General features: G+C 47.7%; 1 protein-coding gene across 3 annotated transcripts in view; it reads right to left on the reverse strand.

The window, feature by feature from the left end:
• The window catches only part of LOC125452346 (sushi domain-containing protein 4), a 218,145-nt gene that overhangs the window by 147,236 nt on the left and 51,123 nt on the right, over positions 1 to 19,786 (reverse strand). For all 3 annotated transcript variants that reach the window (XM_059645151.1, XM_059645153.1, XM_059645152.1), the window contains one exon: positions 17,705 to 17,917. In XM_059645151.1, the coding sequence (XP_059501134.1) occupies positions 17,705 to 17,917 (213 nt within the window). The remainder of the gene's footprint in view (positions 1 to 17,704; positions 17,918 to 19,786) is intronic.

The following is a 19,786-nucleotide window of genomic DNA, read 5'->3' on the forward strand; positions in this document are numbered from 1 at the left end:
TTTGTGTGTGCATCTGTCTGTTTTTGTGTGTGCCTATATGTTTGTGTGTGTCTATATGCTTGCGTGTTTGCCTATATGCTTGTGTGTGTGCCTATATGTTTATGCGTGTGCCTATATGCTTGTGTGTGTGCCTATATGTTTGCGTGTGTGCCTATATGCTTGTGTGTGTGCCTATTTGTTTGTGTGTGTGTCTATATGCTTGTGCGTGCCTATATGTTTGTGCGTGTCTATATGTTTATGTGCGTGTCTATATGTTTATGTGTGTGCCTATATGTTTGTGTGTGCCTATATGTTTGTGTGTGTGCCTATATGTTTGTGTGTGTGCCTATATGTTTGTGTGTGTGTGCCTATATGTTTGTGTGTGTGTGCCTATATGTTTGTGTGTGTGCCTATATGCTTGTGTGTGTGCCTATTTGCTTGTGTGTGTGCCTATATGTTTGTGTGTGTGCCTATATGTTTGTGTGTGTGCCTATATGTTTGTGTGTGTCTATATGTTTGTGTGTGCCTATATGTTTGTGTGTGTGCCTATATGTTTGTGTGTGTGTGCCTATATGTTTGTGTGTGTGTGCCTATATGTTTGTGTGTGTGTGCCTATATGCGTGTGTGTGTGTGCCTATATGCTTGTGTGTGCCTATATGTTTGTGTGTGTGCCTATATGCTTGTGTGTGTGCCTATATGTTTGTATGTGTGCCTATATGCTTGTGTGTGTGCCTATATGTTATGTGTGTGTCTATATGCTTGTGTGTGCCTATATGTTTGTGTGTGTGTGCCTATATGTTTGTGTGTGTGTGCCTATATGCTTGTGTGTGTGTCTATATGCTTCTGTGTGCCTATATGCTGGTGTGTGTGCCTATATGCTGGTGTGTGTGCCTATATGTTTGTGTGTGTGCCTATATGTTTGTGTGTGTGCCTATATGTTATGTGTGTGCCTATTTGCTTGTGTGTGTGCCTATATGTTTGTGTGTGTCTATATGCTTGTGTGTGCCTATATGTTTGTGTGTGTGTGCCTATATGTTTGTGTGTGTGTGCCTATATGCTTGTGTGTGTGTCTATATGCTTCTGTGTGCCTATATGCTTGTGTGTGTGCCTATATGCTTGTGTGTGTGCCTATATGTTTGTGTGTGTGCCTATGTGCTTGTGTGTGCCTATATGCTTGTGTGTGTGCCTATATGTTTATGTGTGTGTCTATATGCTTGTGTGTGTGCCTATTTGCTTGTGTGTGTGCCTATATGTTTGTGTGTGTGTCTATATGCTTGTGTGTGCCTATATGTTTGTGTGTGTGTGCCTATGTGCTTGTGTGTGTGTCTATATGCTTCTGTGTGCCTATATGCTTGTGTGTGTGCCTATATGCTGGTGTGTGTGCCTATATGTTTGTGTGTGTGCCTATGTGCTTGTGTGTGCCTATATGCTTGTGTGTGTGCCTATATGCTGGTGTGTGTGCCTATATGTTTGTGTGTGTGCCTATGTGCTTGTGTTTGCCTATATGTTTGTGTGTGTGCCTATATGTTATGTGTGGGTCTATATGCTTGTGTGTGTGCCTATATGTTTGTGTGTGTGCCTATATGTTTGTGTGTGTGCCTATTTGCTTGTGTGTGTGCCTATATGTTTGTGTGTGTGTCTATATGCTTGTGTGTGCCTATATGTTTGTGTGTGTGTGCCTATATGCTTGTGTGTGTGTCTATATGCTTGTGTGTGCCTATATGCTTGTGTATGCCTATATGCTTGTGTGTGTGCCTATATGTTTGTGTGTGTGTGCCTATTTGCTTCTGTGTGCCTATATGTTTATGTGTGTGCCTATATGCTTGTGTGTGTGCCTATATGCTTGTGTGTGTGCCTGTATGCTTGTGTGTGTGTGTCTATATGCTTGTGTGTGTGCGCCTATATGCTTGTGTGTGTGCCTATATACTTGGGTGTGTGCCTATATGCTTGGGTGTGTGCCTATATGTTTGTGTGTGCCTATATGTTAGTGTGTGTGCCTATATGCCTGTGTGTGTTCCTATATGCTTGTGTGTGTGCCTATATGTTTGTGTGTGCCTATATGTTTGTGTGTGTGCCTATATGTTTGTGTGTGTGTGCCTATATGTTTGTGTGTGTGCGCCTATATGTTTGTGTGTGTGCCTATATGCTTGTGTGTGTGCCTATATGTTTGTGTGTGTGTCTATATGCTTGTGTGTGCCTATATGTTTGTGTGTGTGCCTATATGCTTGTGTGTGTGTGCCTATATGTTTGTATGTGTGCCTACATGTTTGTGCGTGTGCCTATATGCTTGTGTGTGTGCCTATAAGTTTGTGTGTGTGCCTATATGTTATGTGTGTGTCTATATGCTTGTGTGTGTGCCTATTTGCTTGTGTGTGCGTGCCTATATGTTTGTGTGTGTGCCTATATGCTTGTGTGTGTGCCTATAAGTTTGTGTGTGTGCCTATATGTTATGTGTGTGTCTATATGCTTGTGTGTGTGCCTATTTGCTTGTGTGTGTGCCTATATGTTTGTGTGTGTGTCTATATGCTTGTGTGTGCCTATATGTTTGTGTGTGTGTGCCTATATGTTTGTGTGTGTGTGCCTATATGCTGGTGTGTGTGCCTATATGTTTATGTGTGCCTATGTGCTTGTGTGTGCCTATATGCTTGTGTGTGCGCCTATATGTTTATGTGTGTGTCTATATGCTTGTGTGTGTGCCTATTTGCTTGTGTGTGTGCCTATATGTTTGTGTGTGTGTGTCTATATGCTTCTGTGTGCCTATATGCTTGTGTGTGTGCCTATATGTTTGTGTGTGTGCCTATGTGCTTGTGTGTGCCTATATGCTTGTGTGTGTGCCTATATGTTTATGTGTGTGTCTATATGCTTGTGTGTGTGCCTATTTGCTTGTGTGTGTGCCTATATGTTTATGTGTGTGTCTATATGCTTGTGTGTGTGCCTATTTGCTTGTGTGTGTGCCTATATGTTTGTGTGTGTGTCTATATGCTTGTGTGTGCCTATATGTTTGTGTGTGTGTGCCTATATGTTTGTGTGTGTGCCTATGTGCTTGTGTGTGTGCCTATATGCTTCTGTGTGCCTATATGCTTGTGTGTGCCTATATGCTTGTGTGTGCCTATATGCTTGTGTGTGCCTATATGCTTGTGTGTGTGCCTATATGCTTGTGTGCGCCTATATGCTTGTGTGCGCCTATATGCTTGTGTGTGCCTATATGCTTGTGTGTGTGCCTATTTGCTTGTGTGTGTGCCTATTTGCTTGTGTGTGTGCCTATATGCTTGTGTGTGCCTATACGTTTGTGTGTGTGTGTCTATATGCTTCTGTGTGCCTATATGCTTGTGTGTGTGCCTATATGCTTGTGTGTGCCTATATGCTTGTGTGTGCCTATATGCTTGTGTGTGCGCCTATATGCTTGTGTGTGTGCCTATATGCTTGTGTGCGCCTATATGCTTGTGTGTGCCTATATGCTTGTGTGTGCCTATATGCTTGTGTGTGTGCCTATTTGCTTGTGTGTGTGCCTATTTGCTTGTGTGTGTGCCTATATGCTTGTGTGTGCCTATACGTTTGTGTGTGTGTGTCTATATGCTTCTGTGTGCCTATATGCTTGTGTGTGTGTGCCTATATGCTTGTGTGTGCCTATATGCTTGTGTGCGCCTATATGCTTGTGTGTGCGCCTATATGCTTGTGTGTGTGCCTATTTGTTTGTGTGTGTGTCTATATGCTTGTGTGTGCCTATATGTTTGTGTGTGTGTGCCTATATGTTTGTGTGTGTGTCTATATGCTTCTGTGTGCCTATATGCTTCTGTGTGTGTGCCTATATGCTTGTGTGTGCCTATATGCTTGTGTGCGCACCTATATGCTTGTGTGTGCGCCTATATGCCTGTGTGTGTGCGTATATGTTTGTGTGTGTGTGCCTATATGCTTCTGTGTGCCTATATGTTTATGTGTGTGCCTATATGCTTGTGTGTGTGCCTATTTGCTTGTGTGTGCCTATATGTTTGTGTGTGTGTCTATATGCTTGTGTGTGCCTATATGTTTGTGTGTGTGTGCCTATATGTTTGTGTGTGTGTGCCTATATGTTTGTGTGTGTGTCTATATGCTTCTGTGTGCATATATGCTTGTGTGTGTGCCTATATGTTTGTGTGTGTGCCTATATGTTTGTGTGTGTGCCTATTTGCTTGTGTGTGTGCCTATATGTTTGTGTGTGTGTCTATATGCTTGTGTGTGCCTTTATGTTTGTGTGTGTGCCTATATGTTTGTGTGTGTGTGCCTATATGTTTGTGTGTGCCTATATGTTTATGTGTGTGCCTATATGCATGTGTGTGTGCCTATATGCGTGTGTGTGCCTATATGCGTGTGTGTGCCTATATGTTTGTGTGTGCCTATATGCTTGTGTGTGTGTGCCTATATGTTTGTATGTGTGCCTATATGTTTGTGTGTGTGCCTATATGCTTGTGTGTGTGCCTATAAGTTTGTGTGTGTGCCTATATGTTATGTGTGTGTCTATATGCTTGTGTGTGTGCCTATATGTTTGTGTGTGTGTGTCTATATGCTTGTGTGTGCCTATATGTTTGTGTGTGTGTGTCTATATGCTTGTGTGTGCCTATATGTTTGTGTGTGCGTGCCTATATGTTTGTGTGTGTGTGCCTATATGTTTGTGTGTGTGTCTATATGCTTCTGTGTGCCTATATGCTTGTGTGTGTGCCTATATGCTTGTGTGTGTGCCTATATGCTGGTGTGTGTGCCTATATGTTTATGTGTGTGTCTATATGCTTGTGTGTGTGCCTATTTGCTTGTGTGTGTGCCTATATGTTTGTGTGTGTGTCTATATGCTTGTGTGTGCCTATATGTTTGTGTGTGTGTGCCTATATGTTTGTGTGTGTGTGCCTATGTGCTTGTGTGTGTGTCTATATGCTTCTGTGTGCCTATATGCTTGTGTGTGTGCCTATATGCTTGTGTGTGTGCCTATATGCTGGTGTGTGTGCCTATATGTTTGTGTGTGTGCTTGTGTGTGCCTATATGCTTGTGTGTGTGCCTATATGCTGGTGTGTGTGCCTATATGTTTGTGTGTGTGCCTATGTGCTTGTGTTTGCCTATATGTTTGTGTGTGTGCCTATATGTTATGTGTGTGTCTATATGCTTGTGTGTGTGCCTATATGTTTGTGTGTGTGCCTATATGTTTGTGTGTGTGCCTATATGTTTGTGTGTGTGCCTATATGTTTGTGTGTGTGCCTATATGTTTGTGTGTGTCTATATGCTTGTGTGTGTGCCTATATGTTTGTGTGTGTGCCTATATGTTTGTGTGTGTGCCTATATGTTTGTGTGTGTGCCTATATGTTTGTGTGTGTGCCTATATGCTTGTGTGTGTGTCTATATGCTTGTGTGTGTGCCTATATGTTTGTGTGTGTGTGTGCCTATATGCTTGTGTGTGTGTGCCTATATGCTTGAGTGTGTGTCTATATGCTTGTGTGCCTATATGTTTGTGTGTGTGCCTATATGCTTGTGTGTGTGCCTATAAGTTTGTGTGTGTGCCTATATGTTATGTGTGTGTCTATATGCTTGTGTGTGTGCCTATATGTTTGTGTGTGTGTGTGCCTATATGCTTGTGTGTGTGTGCCTATATGCTTGAGTGTGTGTCTATATGCTTGTGTGCCTATATGTTTGTGTGTGTGCCTATATGCTTGTGTGTGTGTGCCTATATGCTTGTGTGTGTGTGCGCCTATAGGTTTGTGTGTCTATATGCTTGTGTGTGCCTATATGTTTGTGTGTGTGCCTATATGTTTGTGTGTGTGCCTATATGTTTGTGCGTGTGTGCCTATATGCTTGTGTGTGCCTATTTGCTTGTGTGTGTGCCTATATGCTTGTGTGTGTGTGTGTGCCTATATGTTTGTGTGTGTGTGCCTATATGCTTGTGTGTGTGTCTATATGCTTCTGTGTGCCTATATGTTTGTGTGTGTGCCTATATGCTTGTGTGTGCCTATATGCTTGTGTGTGTGTGCCTATATGCTTGTGTGTGCCTATATGCTTGTGTGTGTGCCTATATGCTTGTGTGCGCCTATATGCTTGTGTGTGCCTATATGCTTGTGTGTGTGCCTATTTGCTTGTGTGTGTGCCTATTTGCTTGTGTGTGTGCCTATTTGCTTGTGTGTGTGTCTATATGCTTGTGTGCCTATACGTTTGTGTGTGCCTATATGCTTGTGTGTGTGTCTATATGCTTCTGTGTGCCTATATGCTTGTGTGTGTGTGCCTATATGCTTGTGTGTGCCTATATGCTTGTGTGTGCGCCTATATGCTTGTGTGTGCGCCTATATGCTTGTGTGTGCGCCTATGTGCCTGTGTGTGCGCCTATATGTTTGTGTGTGCCTATATGCTTGTGTGTGTGCCTATATGCTTGTGTGCCTATATGCTTGTGTGTGTGCCTATATGTTTGTGTGTGTGTCTATATGCTTGTGTGTGTGCCTATTTGCTTGTGTGTGTGCCTATATGTTTGTGTGTGTGTCTATATGCTTGTGTGTGCCTATACGTTTGTGTGTGCCTATACGTTTGTGTGTGCCTATATGCTTGTGTGTGCCTATATGCTTGTGTGTGCGCCTATATGCCTGTGTGTGCGCCTATATGCCTGTGTGTGTACCTATATGTTTATGTGTGTGCCTATATGCTTGTGTGTGTGCCTATTTGTTTGTGTGTGTGTCTATATGCTTGTGTGTGCCTATATGTTTGTGTGTGTGTGTCTATCTGCTTCTGTGTGCCTATATGCTTGTGTGTGTGTGCCTATATGCTTGTGTGTGCCTATATGCTTGTGTGCGCGCCTATATGCTTGTGTGTGCCTATATGCTTGTGTGCGCGCCTATATGCTTGTGTGTGCGCCTATATGCTTGTGTGTGTGCCTATATGTTTGTGTGTGTGTGCCTATATGCTTCTGTGTGCCTATATGTTTATGTGTGTGCCTATATGCTTGTGTGTGTGCCTATTTGCTTGTGTGTGTGCCTATATGTTTGTGTGTGTGTCTATATGCTTGTGTGTGCCTATATGTTTGTGTGTGTGTGCCTATATGTTTGTGTGTGTGCCTATATGTTTGTGTGTGTGTCTATATGCTTCTGTGTGCCTATATGCTTGTGTGTGAGCCTATATGCTTGTGTGTGTGTGCCTATATGTTTGTGTGTGTGCCTATATGTTTGTGTGTGTGCCTATTTGCTTGTGTGTGTGCCTATATGTTTGTGTGTGTGTCTATATGCTTGTGTGTGCCTATATGTTTGTGTGTGTGTGCCTATATGCTTGTGTGTGTGTCTATATGCTTGTGTGTGCCTTTATGCTTGTGTGTGTGCCTATATGTTTGTGTGTGTGTGCCTATATGTTTGTGTGTGTGCCTATATGTTTGTGTGTGTGCCTATTTGCTTGTGTGTGCCTATATGTTTGTGTGTGTGTCTATATGCTTGTGTGTGCCTATATGTTTGTGTGTGTGTGCCTATATGCTTGTGTGTGTGTCTATATGCTTGTGTGTGCCTATATGCTTGTGTGTGCCTATATGCTTGTGTGTGTGTCTATATGATAGACATATGCTTTCTTAACAACCCTGTCCACTTGGGTGGCCATTTTAAGGGATCTATGTATCTGCACACCAAGATCCCTCTGTTCCTCCACGCTGCCAAGAATCCTATCCTTAATCCTGTACTCAGCTTTCAAATTCGACCTTCCAAAATGCATCACCTCGCATTTAAGGATAAGGTTCCCCATGGAAGGCTCATTCAGAAGGTCAGGAGGAATGGGATACAGGGGAACTTAGCTGCTTGGATACAGAATTGGCTGGCCAACAGAAGACAGCGAGTGGTAGTAGAAGGAAAAGATTCTGCCTGGAAGTCAGTGGTGAGTGGGGTTCCACAGGGCTCTGTCCTTGGGCCTCTACTGTTTGTAATTTTTATTAATGACTTGGACGAGGGAATTGGAGGATGGGTCAGCAAGTTTGCAGACGACACAAAGGTCGGAGGTGTCGTTGACAGTGTAGAGGGCTGTTGTAGGCTGCAGCGGGACATTGACAGGATGCAGAGATGGGCTGAGAGGTGGCAGATGGAGTTCAACCTGGATAAATGCGAGGTGATGCATTTTGGAAGGTCGAATTTGAAAGCTGAGTACAGGATTAAGGATAGGATTCTTGGCAGCGTGGAGGAACAGAGGGATCTTGGTGTGCAGATACATAGATCCCTTAAAATGGCCACCCAAGTGGACAGGGTTGTTAAGAAAGCATATGGTGTTTTGGCTTTCATTAACAGGGGGATTGAGTTTAAGAGTCGTGAGATCTTGTTGCAGCTCTATAAAACTTTGGTTAGACCGCACTTGGAATACTGCGTCCAGTTCTGGGCGCCCTATTATAGGAAAGATGTGGATGCTTTGGAGAGGGTTCAGAGGAGGTTTACCAGGATGCTGCCTGGACTGGAGGGCTTATCTTATGAAGAGAGGTTGACTGAGCTCGGTCTCTTTTCATTGGAGAAAAGGAGGAGGAGAGGGGACCTAATTGAGGTATACAAGATAATGAGAGGCATAGATAGAGTCGATAGCCAGAGACTATTTCCCAGGGCAGAAATGGCTAGCACGAGGGGTCATAGTTTTAAGCTGGTTGGTGGAAAGTATAGAGGGGATGTCAGAGGCAGGTTCTTTACGCAGAGAGTTGTGAGAGCATGGAATGCGTTGCCAGCAGCAGTTGTGGAAGCAAGGTCATTGGGGTCATTTAAGAGACTGCTGGACATGCATATGGTCACAGAAATTTGAGGGTGCATCCATGAGGATCAATGGTCGGCACAACATTGTGGGCTGAAGGGCCTGTTCTGTGCTGTACTGTTCTATGTTCTATGTTCTATATGCTTGTGTGTGCCTATATGCTTGTGTGTGCCTATATGCTTGTGTGTGTGCCTATATGTTTGTGTGTGTGTGCCTATTTGCTTGTGTGTGCCTATATGTTTATGTGTGTGCCTATATGCTTGTGTGTGCGCCTATATGCTTGTGTGTGTGCCTGTATGCTTGTGTGTGTGTGCCTGTATGCTTGTGTGCGCCTATATGCTTGTGTGTGTGCCTATATGCTTGGGTGTGTGCCTATATGTTTGTGTGTGTGCCTATATGTTTGTGTGTGCCTATATGTTAGTGTGTGTGCCTATATGCCTGTGTGTGTTCCTATATGCTTGTGTGTGTGCCTATATGTTTGTGTGTGTGCCTATATGCCTGTGTGTGCCTATATGCCTGTGTGTGTGCCTATATGTTTGTGTGTGCCTATATGCCTGTGTGTGTTCCTATATGCTTGTGTGTGTGCCTATATGTTTGTGTGTGCCTATATGCCTGTGTGTGTGCCTATATGCCTGTGTGTGCCTATATGTTTGTGTGTGTGCCTATATACTTGTGTGTGTGCCTATATACTTGTGTGTGTGCCTATATGCTTGTGTGTGTGCCTACATGTTTGTGTGCGTGCCTATATGCCTGTGTGCGTGCCTATATGCTTGTGTGCGTGCCTATATGCTTGTGTGTGTGCCTATATGCTTGTGTGTGTTCCTATATGCTTGTGCCTGTTTGTTTGTTTATGCCAGTCTGTCCATTTATGTGTCAGTCTGTTTCCCTGACATGCCTTTATTTGGTTTTCCATTACATCCTTGTAACACTTAGTTCAAACAATATCACTCTTTAACATCGCAAAGGTTTTGCCTGTTCTTGGATACGCAGAGTACCCCTCAAGAAGGGTAAAGCACTCTGTGGGGTTGGTGCTGCAATCCCTTTGGTGAGACAAAATGCCCTTTAATGGAGGTAAAGGTGGGTGACCTGAGGTATGGCCCCTATTTGGGAGAGGTCACGTGTGATATCAATTGTTAAAGGTCGATGTAGCTGTGTTCAGAAAAGTGCGCATGTCTGTCAAACTGTCACCAAACTGTCAGACCTGTCAAACTCTGCTGCCTTTTCCCTGCGGTACGGGATCTCACGGCAAGGGAGCACATTTTTAAGGTGACAGGAGAAAGGTTTATAAAAAGACAGGAGGCAATTTTTTTTTACACAGCGAGGTTTGAGAATGGAATGAACCTCCTGAGGAAATATAATTGTGGGTACAATTACAACGTTTAAAAGACATTTGGATAAGTACAGGAATAGGAAAGGTTTGGAGGGATATGGGCCAGGAGCAGGTAGGTGGCACTAGTTTAGTTTGGGATTATGGTCGGCATGGACTGGTTGGACTGAAGAGTCTGTTTCTGTGCTGTATGACTCTATGACTGTCAAAACATTTCAATCTCTTGGTCTTTGAAAACATCTGGGGAGTTAAAAAGAAAGTGACTTGCTTTATATTTTAATCTGTCTGATGAGATTACCTGAGGCTTTCACATATTGGATCACAGCGACCTGACTGATTTCACAAGGATCCATTATTACAGTGGTAATAAAATGTGAGGCTGGATGAACACAGCAGGCCAAGCAGCATCTCAGGAGCACAAAAGCTGACGTTTCGGGCCTAGACCCTTCATCAGAGAGGGGGATGGGGGGAGGGAACTGGAATAAATAGGGAGAGAGGGGGAGGCGGACCGAAGATGGAGAGTAAAGAAGATAGGTGGAGAGGGTGTAGGTGGGGAGGTAGGGAGGGGATAGGTCAGTCCAGGGAAGACGGACAGGTCAAGGAGGTGGGATGAGGTTAGTAGGTAGCTGGGGGTGCGGCTTGGGGTGGGAGGAAGGGATGGGTGAGAGGAAGAACCGGTTAGGGAGGCAGAGACAGGTTGGACTGGTTTTGGGATGCAGTGGGTGGGGGGGAAGAGCTGGGCTGGTTGTGTGGTGCAGTGGGGGGAGGGGATGAACTGGGCTGGTTGAGGGATGCAGTGGGGGAAGGGGAGATTTTGAAACTGGTGAAGTCCACATTGATACCATATGGCTGCAGGGTTCCCAGGCGGAATATGAGTTGCTGTTCCTGCAACCTTCGGGTGGCATCATGGTGGCAGTGCAGGAGGCCCATGATGGACATGTCATCAAGAGAATGGGAGGGGGAGTGGAAATGGTTTGCGACTGGGAGGTGCAGTTGTTTGTTGCGAACTGAGCGGAGGTGTTCTGCAAAGCGGTCCCCAAGCCTCCGCTTGGTTTCCCCAATGTAGAGAAAGCCGCACCGGGTACAGTGGATGCAGTATACCACATTGGCAGATGTGCAGGTGAACCTCTGCTTAATGTGGAATGTCATCTTGGGGCCTGGGATGGGGGTGAGGGAGGAGGTGTGGGGACAAGTGTAGCATTTCCTGCGGTTGCAGGGGAAGGTGCCGGGTGTGGTGGGGTTGGAGGGCAGTGTGGAGCGAACAAGGGAGTCACGGAGAGAGTGGTCTCTCCGGAAAGCAGACAGGGGTGGGGATGGAAAAATGTCTTGGGTGGTGGGGTCGGATTGTAAATGGCGGAAGTGTCGGAGGATAATGCGTTGTATCCGGAGGTTGGTAGGGTGGTGTGTGAGAACGAGGGGGATCCTCTTGGGGCGGTTGTGGCGGGGGCGGGGTGTGAGGGATGTGTCGCGGGAAATGCGGGAGACGCGGTCAAGGGCGTTCTCAATCACCGTGGGGGGGAAGTTGCGGTCCTTAAAGAACTTGGACATCTGGGATGTGCGGGAGTGGAATGTCTTATCGTGGGAGCAGATGCGGCGGAGGCGGAGGAATTGGGAATAGGGGATGGAATTTTTGCAGGAGGGTGGGTGGGAGGAGGTGTATTCTAGGTAGCTGTGGGAGTCGGTGGGCTTGTAATGGACATCAGTTACAAGCTGGTTGCCTGAGATGGAGACTGAGAGGTCCAGGAAGGTGAGGGATGTGCTGGAGATGGCCCAGGTGAACTGAAGGTTGGGGTGGAAGGTGTTGGTGAAGTGGATGAACTGTTCGAGCTCCTCTGGGGAGCAAGAGGCGGCGCCGATACAGTCATCAATGTACCGGAGGAAGAGGTGGGGTTTGGGGCCTGTGTAGGTGCGGAAGATGGACTGTTCCACGTAACCTACAAAGAGGCAGGCATAGCTGGGGCCCATGCGGGTGCCCATGGCCACCCCCTTAGTCTGTAGGAAGTGGGAAAATCTCCCCTTCCCCCACTGCATCCCTCAACCAGCCCAGTTCATCCCCTCCCCCCACTGCACCACACAACCAGCCCAGCTCTTCCCCCCCACCCACTGCATCCCAAAACCAGTCCAACCTGTCTCTGCCTCCCTAACCGGTTCTTCCTCTCACCCATCCCTTCCTCCCACCCCAAGCCGCACCCCCAGCTACCTACTAACCTCATCCCACCTCCTTGACCTGTCCGTCTTCCCTGGACTGACCTATCCCCTCCCTACCTCCCCACCTACACCCTCTCCACCTATCTTCTTTACTCTCCATCTTCGGTCCGCCTCCCCCTCTCTCCCTATTTATTCCAGTTCCCTCCCCCCATCCCCCTCTCTGATGAAGGGTCTAGGCCCGAAACGTCAGCTTTTGTGCTCCTGAGATGCTGCTTGGCCTGCTGTGTTCATCCAGCCTCACATTTTATTATCTTGGAATCTCCAGCATCTGCAGTTCCCATTATCTCCATTATTACAGTGGGTTGCCTTCCCATCGCTGTTTAATTATCAGCTACAAGTGGTTTTGAGTGTTTGATTTGAGCTCAAGGCACTTCAATGAAATGTTTATTTTAATGAAGTGTTATTGAGGTGAATGAATTCCAATGTAGTAAGTGTGTTTTATGAATGACAGTATCTTTCTCAATGCAGTGACATCTGCGATTCACTTCATTCAATCAAGCTTTATTTCTCCCACCTCCAAAGATCGACCCATAGTAGGGGATGGTACGGTAGATGGTCAATATATCAGCATGATTTGGCACTAAATTAGCATACAGATTATAAGGGGCTTTGGAGATGAGTTGGGGGGTGTGCATAGGTTGGCATGGATGGCATAAGGAGCAAAAAATTTATATAGATGGAACCATAGCGGTTATGAAGGGACATTGATATAAATGAGAATGGGGTGGGATTTATGGTTATGAGGTGGTAGGGGTTTTGGACGGGGTTTATAAGGCTCCAGTTTGTCATGCTGTCATGCACCAATGGTGAGGTTGTAATGAACTAGATGGTGGTCGAAAGAATTAGGGGTGGTGATGAGGAGGGGGTCCCTGAGCCTTTTTTCCTCCTTCCTTGATACTGAGGTTTTGAGACTCTGGGCGCAGCGGGGCTGACACACATCACCTGTTTCTGTTCTAGTCAATAAGGTTCTGTTCAACTATGAGTTTGTATTTTATTTTGACACAGAGCCCCTTTAAGGACTGTTTCACTGTTACATTTTATTTCACATTTTAGGGAACCGAAGGTCTACTATACAACTCAATATAGAATGCTGGAAAAATGTAGTCTTGTTTGATACATACCTCTGTTCTCGCTCGACTGCAGTTTGAGAATGTGATAAACTTGTAAGATCTTTGATGAATTCACTATAAAACAGCCTGCAGTTGTAACAGGATCTTATAAATTCGAAAACAACCTGAGCTGAGGCAGAAATTGATAGTAGGAACTACTAATAGCTGCCAGTTAGCAGGGATCAAACTTTGGAGCAGATAAATCAGCCACTGAGAAGAGCATGTTCCAGTTTGCTAATATAACCCAAAGTGTGGGAAGGTAAGGGAGAGGAATACACTGATAAAAGGCTTTAGTACGTGACAAATGGATTTAAATTTGCTCTGTACTGTAACTTCTCTTCACCAGGCCAGCCGGCTGGAATTTCTGACTGTCACCACTAAGTTATAATCAGCACAGTGTACGCAGATGGCAAAGGGCCCAAAAACAGAATTATTGTGTAAATTCCCACACTTACACTGATTTCAACAACAAGAAAATCACTTTCTAATAATCATACTGCACTCACCTCAGGCTCACACTCACTCTCAGGCTCACACTCATTCAGTCTCACATTCGCTCTCAGGATCACACTTATTCAGTCTCACACTCACCTCAGTCTCATACTCTCAGTCTCATACTCTCAGTCTCACACTCATTCAGTCTCACGCTCACTCAGACTCACACTCACACTCATTCAGTCTCACACTCACTCAGACTCACACTCACTCAGACTCACACTCACTCAGACTCACACTCACTCAGACTCACACTCACTCAGACTCACACTCACTCAGACTCACACTCACTCAGACTCACACTCACTCAGACTCACACTCACTCAGACTCACACTCACTCAGACTCACACTCACTCTCAGGCTCACACTCACTCTCAGGCTCACACATTCAGTCTCACACTCATTCAGACTCACTCACTCGCAGACACATACTCATTCAGTCTCACACTCAGTCTCACACTCACTCTCAGGCTCACACTCATTCAGTCTCATACTCATTCAGTCTCACATTCACTCTCAGGCTCACACTCACTCACAGACTCACACTCATTCAGTCTCACACTTAGTCTCACACTCACTCGCAGGCTCACAGCCATTCAGTCTCACACACATTCAGTCTCACGCTCACTCTCAGGCTCACACTCATTCAGTCTCACACTCACTCTCAGGCTCACACTCATTCAGTCTCACACATTCAGTCTCACATTCACTCTCAGGCTCACACTCATTCAGTCTCACACATTCAGTCTCACACTCATTCGGTCTCACACTCACTCTCAGACTCAGTCTCACACACTCTCAGGCTCACACTCATTCAGTCTCACACTTATTCAGTCTCACACTCACTCACAGACTCACACTCATTCAGTCTCACACTCATTCACAGGCTCACACTCATTCAGTCTCACACTCATTCGGTCTCACACTCATTCGGTCTCACACTCACTCTCAGACTCAGTCTCACACTTATTCAGTCTCACATTCACTCTCAGGCTCACACTCATTCAGTCTCACACTCATTCTCAGGCTCAGTCACACACTCAGGCTCACACTCATTCAGTCTCACACTCACTCTCAGGCTCACATTCATTCAGTCTCACACTCATTCAGTCTCACATTCACTCTCAGGCTCACACTCACTCACAGACTCACACTCATTCAGTCTCACACTCATTCGCAGGCTCACACTCATTCAGTCTCACATTCATTCGGTCTCACACTCACTCTCAGACTCAGTCTCACACTAATTCAGTCTCACATTCACTCTCAGGCTCACACTCATTCAGTCTCACACTCATTCTCAGGCTCAGTCACACACTCAGGCTCACACTCATTCAGTCTCACACTCACTCTCAGGCTCACATTCATTCAGTCTCACACTCATTCAGTCTCACATTCACTCTCAGGCTCACACTCACTCACAGACTCACACTCATTCAGTCTCACACTCAGTCTCACACTCACTCACAGGTTCACACTCATTCAGTCTCACACTCATTCGTAGGCTCACACTCATTCAGTCTCACACATTCAGTCTCACACTCATTCGGTCTCACACTTACTCTCAGACTCAGTCTCACACTCACTCTCAGGCTCACATTCATTCAGTCTCACACTCACTCTCAGGCTCAGTCTCACACTCAGTCAGACTCACACTCACTCTCAGACTCACGCTCATTTAGTCTCACACTCACTCTTGGGCTCACACTCATTCCGTCTCACACTCAATCTGAAACTCAGTCTCACACTCATTCAGACTCACACTCTCAGACACACACTCAGTCATAACCTCTCACTCTCAGACTCACACTCACGCTTACTCACACTCAGCCTTACACACTCGCTCACAGACTCACACTCTCGGAACCAGGAGCACCAATACTGTGATATGTTGATGTAATCCCACACGATTTCCCGGCCGGTTTTAAGTGAAATGTGACACCTTCGCTGGCAGCTGAGGTGAAAGGGCAGCCTTTGGCAGCGTTCTCACTGATCTGACCCCACCCCCTGAAATCTGAAGCAAAACCACGGTAACGCTGGAGAAAAACTGAGAATGTCGGAGGAACTCGGCAGGTCTGGCAGCAGTTGTGGAAAGAAAGCAACAGAGTTCACATTTTGAATCTGGTTTGATTCATCCTTGGAGATCAGAAGAGAAACATTAGCTTAGTTTCTCTCTCCCGTCTGGGGCTGCCACAGCTGCTGAGTTTCTCCGGAATTTTCTGTTCTTATTCTTGAAACGCTGGCACTGCTGGATGGCATGGGCATCTCCAATGGGACTGTCTGATGATGTTTAACCACGCCCCCCCCCCCCCGACTTTTGTGGGATCGATTACACAAGCTCTGAGACTGCTTTTCAGAAAGTCTCAGCCTCAGAGCTCGGGGCTTTAGGCTCTGTGCTGACCTGACTGTAGCTTACAGCCACACAGCATGGCTCAGTAAAGCTGAGCCCTCAATATCAGGAAATGGGCTTCCTACGAGACCAGGTCAGTGTCTGGGACACAGTCCTGCAGTTTGATGGGATACAAGTCGCTGATACTTCTCAGTCGCATGATTGCTTCGTACATTTCCCATTTAGTGCAAAGTCAAACTTCACCCTCGCTCCCAACAGCCTGTGAAGTTGCTGACTTACCTTCTTTTGGGGGTGGGGAGGGGGACCCTGAGAGCCGTTAGTCTGACTTACAGACAGTTTGCTGCTAATTCTGACCACAGAGTTTCGATGCTTGTGGCCAAAGGGGGGACCTTCCAACATCTCTCTCTGCCTCCAGGTCATTGTAAAGACAGGAGCTGAAGGAACATGTAACTAACAAACTGTTCTCAGCAGCTTTCGATACAGGACACCACAGCTCACTCAGTAACTGCTCTGTAGGCCCTGAGCCCTGAACTCTGACTGTAGAACGTCCACAGCCGAGTACAAGGAGTTTTTGTGAATGTATAATCAATCAAGGGCGGCAATGATCTCTTCATTTACATACATGTACAGCCACCCAGCATACGTGTGCACCATTTACATACATGTACAGCCACCCAGCATACATGTGCACCATTTACATACATGTACAGCCACCGGCATACATGTGCACCATTTACATACATGTACAGCCACCCAGCATACATGTGCACCATTTACATACATGTACAGCCACCAGCATACATGTGCACCATTTACACACATGTACAGCCACCCAGCATACATGTGCACCATTTACATACATGTACAGCCACCCAGCATACATGTGCACCATTTACACACATGTACAGCCACCCAGCATACATGTGCACCATTTACATACATGTACAGCCACCCAGCATACATGTGCACCATTTACATACATGTACAGCCACCGACATACATGTGCACCATTTACATACATTTACAGCCACCGACATACATGTGCACCATTTACATACATTTACAGCCACCAACATACATGTGCACCATTTACATACATGTACAGCCACCCAGCATACATGTGCACCATTTACATACATGTACAGCCACCAACATACATGTGCACCATTTACATACATGTACAGCCACCGGCATACATGTGCACCATTTACATACATTTACAGCCACCAACATACATGTGCACCATTTACATACATGTACAGCCACCGGCATACATGTGCACCATTTACATACATGTACAGCCACCGACATACATGTGCACCATTTACATACATGTACAGCCACCGACATACATGTGCACCATTTACATTCTTGTACAGCCACCGACATACATGTGCACCATTTACATACATGTACAGCTGTGCACATACATATACAACCACATATATACATGTACACCATTTACACACGTGTACAACATGTACACATATGCACAGTCAGTCAGGAGTGCTGCTCATTGCTGTTTCACTTACATTCAGAGAGACAAACAGGGGTCGAGCTGGGTTCCCAAGCCAGACTTCCATCTTCCTGTCTTTGGCACTCCATCTTCAGTGGGCCCCTCAGTTTGTAGCCATCCTGGCAGTGGAACCTCACCAGGGCGCCCTGATGGAAGGCATCAGGGGGAGTCAGAGTCCGGGCACCATGCTCAGGAAACCCAGGGTCAGTACAAGAGTCCAGCTCGTCACCTTGGGGATAGAGGAGGGTAAAGTTACTGGCCCTCTCCATCAGCACTGGGCCGGAGTTTCAGAAACAGACCACTGCTCACTCAGCAATAACACTCACTGTTATACACACCCAGTCTCACCCACACCCAGTAATGGAGGAGAATGGGGGTGAGGGGACAGGATGGGGGGGTGGAGGGACAGACCGGGGGTGAGGGGACAGGACGGGGGCTGGGGGACAGAATGGGGACTGGGGGGACAGGGTGTTGGGGGGAGGGGACAGGACGGAGATTGGTGGGACAGGATGGATCCTGGGGGGACAGAATAGGGGGTGAGGGGACAGGACGGAGATTGGTGGGACAGGATGGATCCTGGGGGGACAGAATAGGGGGTGAGGGGACAGGATGGGGACTGGGGGGACAGTACGGGGGCTGGGGAGACAGGGCAGGAAGCTGGGGGGACAGGGCAGGGGGCTGGGGGGACAGGGCAGGGGGCTGGGGGGACAGGAACAGTGGGGTGGGGGGACAGGACGGGGGCTGGGCAGGACAGGAACAGGGAGTGGGGGACAGGAACAGGGGGTTGGGGGGATGGGAACAGGGGGTTGGGGGGACAGGACGGGGGCTGGGCGGGACAGGAACAAGGGGGTGGGGGACAGGAACGGGGGGTGGGGGACAGGACGGGGGCTGGAAATCTGTAAATATGTCTTCCATGTCTGAAGACAAATCACCGCCAGGCCCAAAGATGGAGCCAGGCCAAGCTGACAGGAAACGTTATAACCAGACAGACAAAATTCCCTCTTCATCCTCCCTCCCTCTGCACCTTCCTTTTCCTCAAACTCAGCCCCTCTCTACCTCAACCTCCCCTCCCTCAACTCCACACTCCCCCCTCCCACATTCTCCCTCACCCTCCCCTCCCTCGAGCCCACACTCCCCCCTCCCACATTCTCCCTCACCCTCCCCTCCCCCAACTCCACACTCCCCACTCCCGCTTTCTCGCTCACCCTCCCTCGAGCCCACACTCCCCCCTCCCACATTCTCCCTCACCCTCCCCTCCCCCAACTCCACACTCCCCACTCCCGCTTTCTCCCTCACCCTCCCTCGAGCCCACACTCCCCCCTCCCACATTCTCCCTCACCCTCCCTTCCCCCAACTCCACACTCCCCCCTCCCACTTTCTCCCTCACCCTCCCCCCCCACTTGCTCCCTCACCCTCCCCTCCCTCGAGCCCACACTCCCCCCTCCCACTTTCTCCCTCACCCTCCCGCCCTCGAGCCCACACTCCCCCCTCCCACTTGCTCCCTCACCCTCCCCTCCCTCGAGCCCACACTCCCCCTTCCCACTTTCTCCCTCACCCTCTCCCCCACGAGCCCACACTCCCCCCTCCCACTTGCTCCCTCACCCTCCCCCCCACGAGCCCACACTCCCCCCTCCCACTTTCTCCCTCACCATCCCCTCCCTCGAACCCACACTCCCCCCTCCCACTTTCTCCCTCACCCTCTCCCCCACGAGCCCACACTCCCCCTCCCACTTTCTCCCTCACCCTCCCCTCCCACTTGCTCCCTCACCCTCCCCCCCACGAGCCCACACTCCCCCCTCCCACTTGCTCCCTCACCCTCCCCTCCCTCGAGCCCTCACTCCCCCCTCCCACTTTCTCCTTCACCCTCCCCCGCTCGAGCCCACACTCCCCCCCCACTTGCTCCCTCACCCTCCCCCCCTCAAGCCCACACTCCCCACTCCCACTTGCTCCCTCACCCTCCCCCCCCGTCGAGCCCACACTCCCCCCTCCCACTTGCTCCCTCACCCTCGCCCCCTTCAAGCCCACACTCCCCCCCTCCCACTCTCTGCCCGTCCCTTGCTCCTTGCTTTCACTATGTAGGTGCCAAGGAGAAAGTTGT

The sequence above is a fragment of the Stegostoma tigrinum genome, chromosome 4, assembly GCF_030684315.1.
Source record: "Stegostoma tigrinum isolate sSteTig4 chromosome 4, sSteTig4.hap1, whole genome shotgun sequence".
NCBI classification, from domain to species: domain Eukaryota; kingdom Metazoa; phylum Chordata; class Chondrichthyes; order Orectolobiformes; family Stegostomatidae; genus Stegostoma; species Stegostoma tigrinum.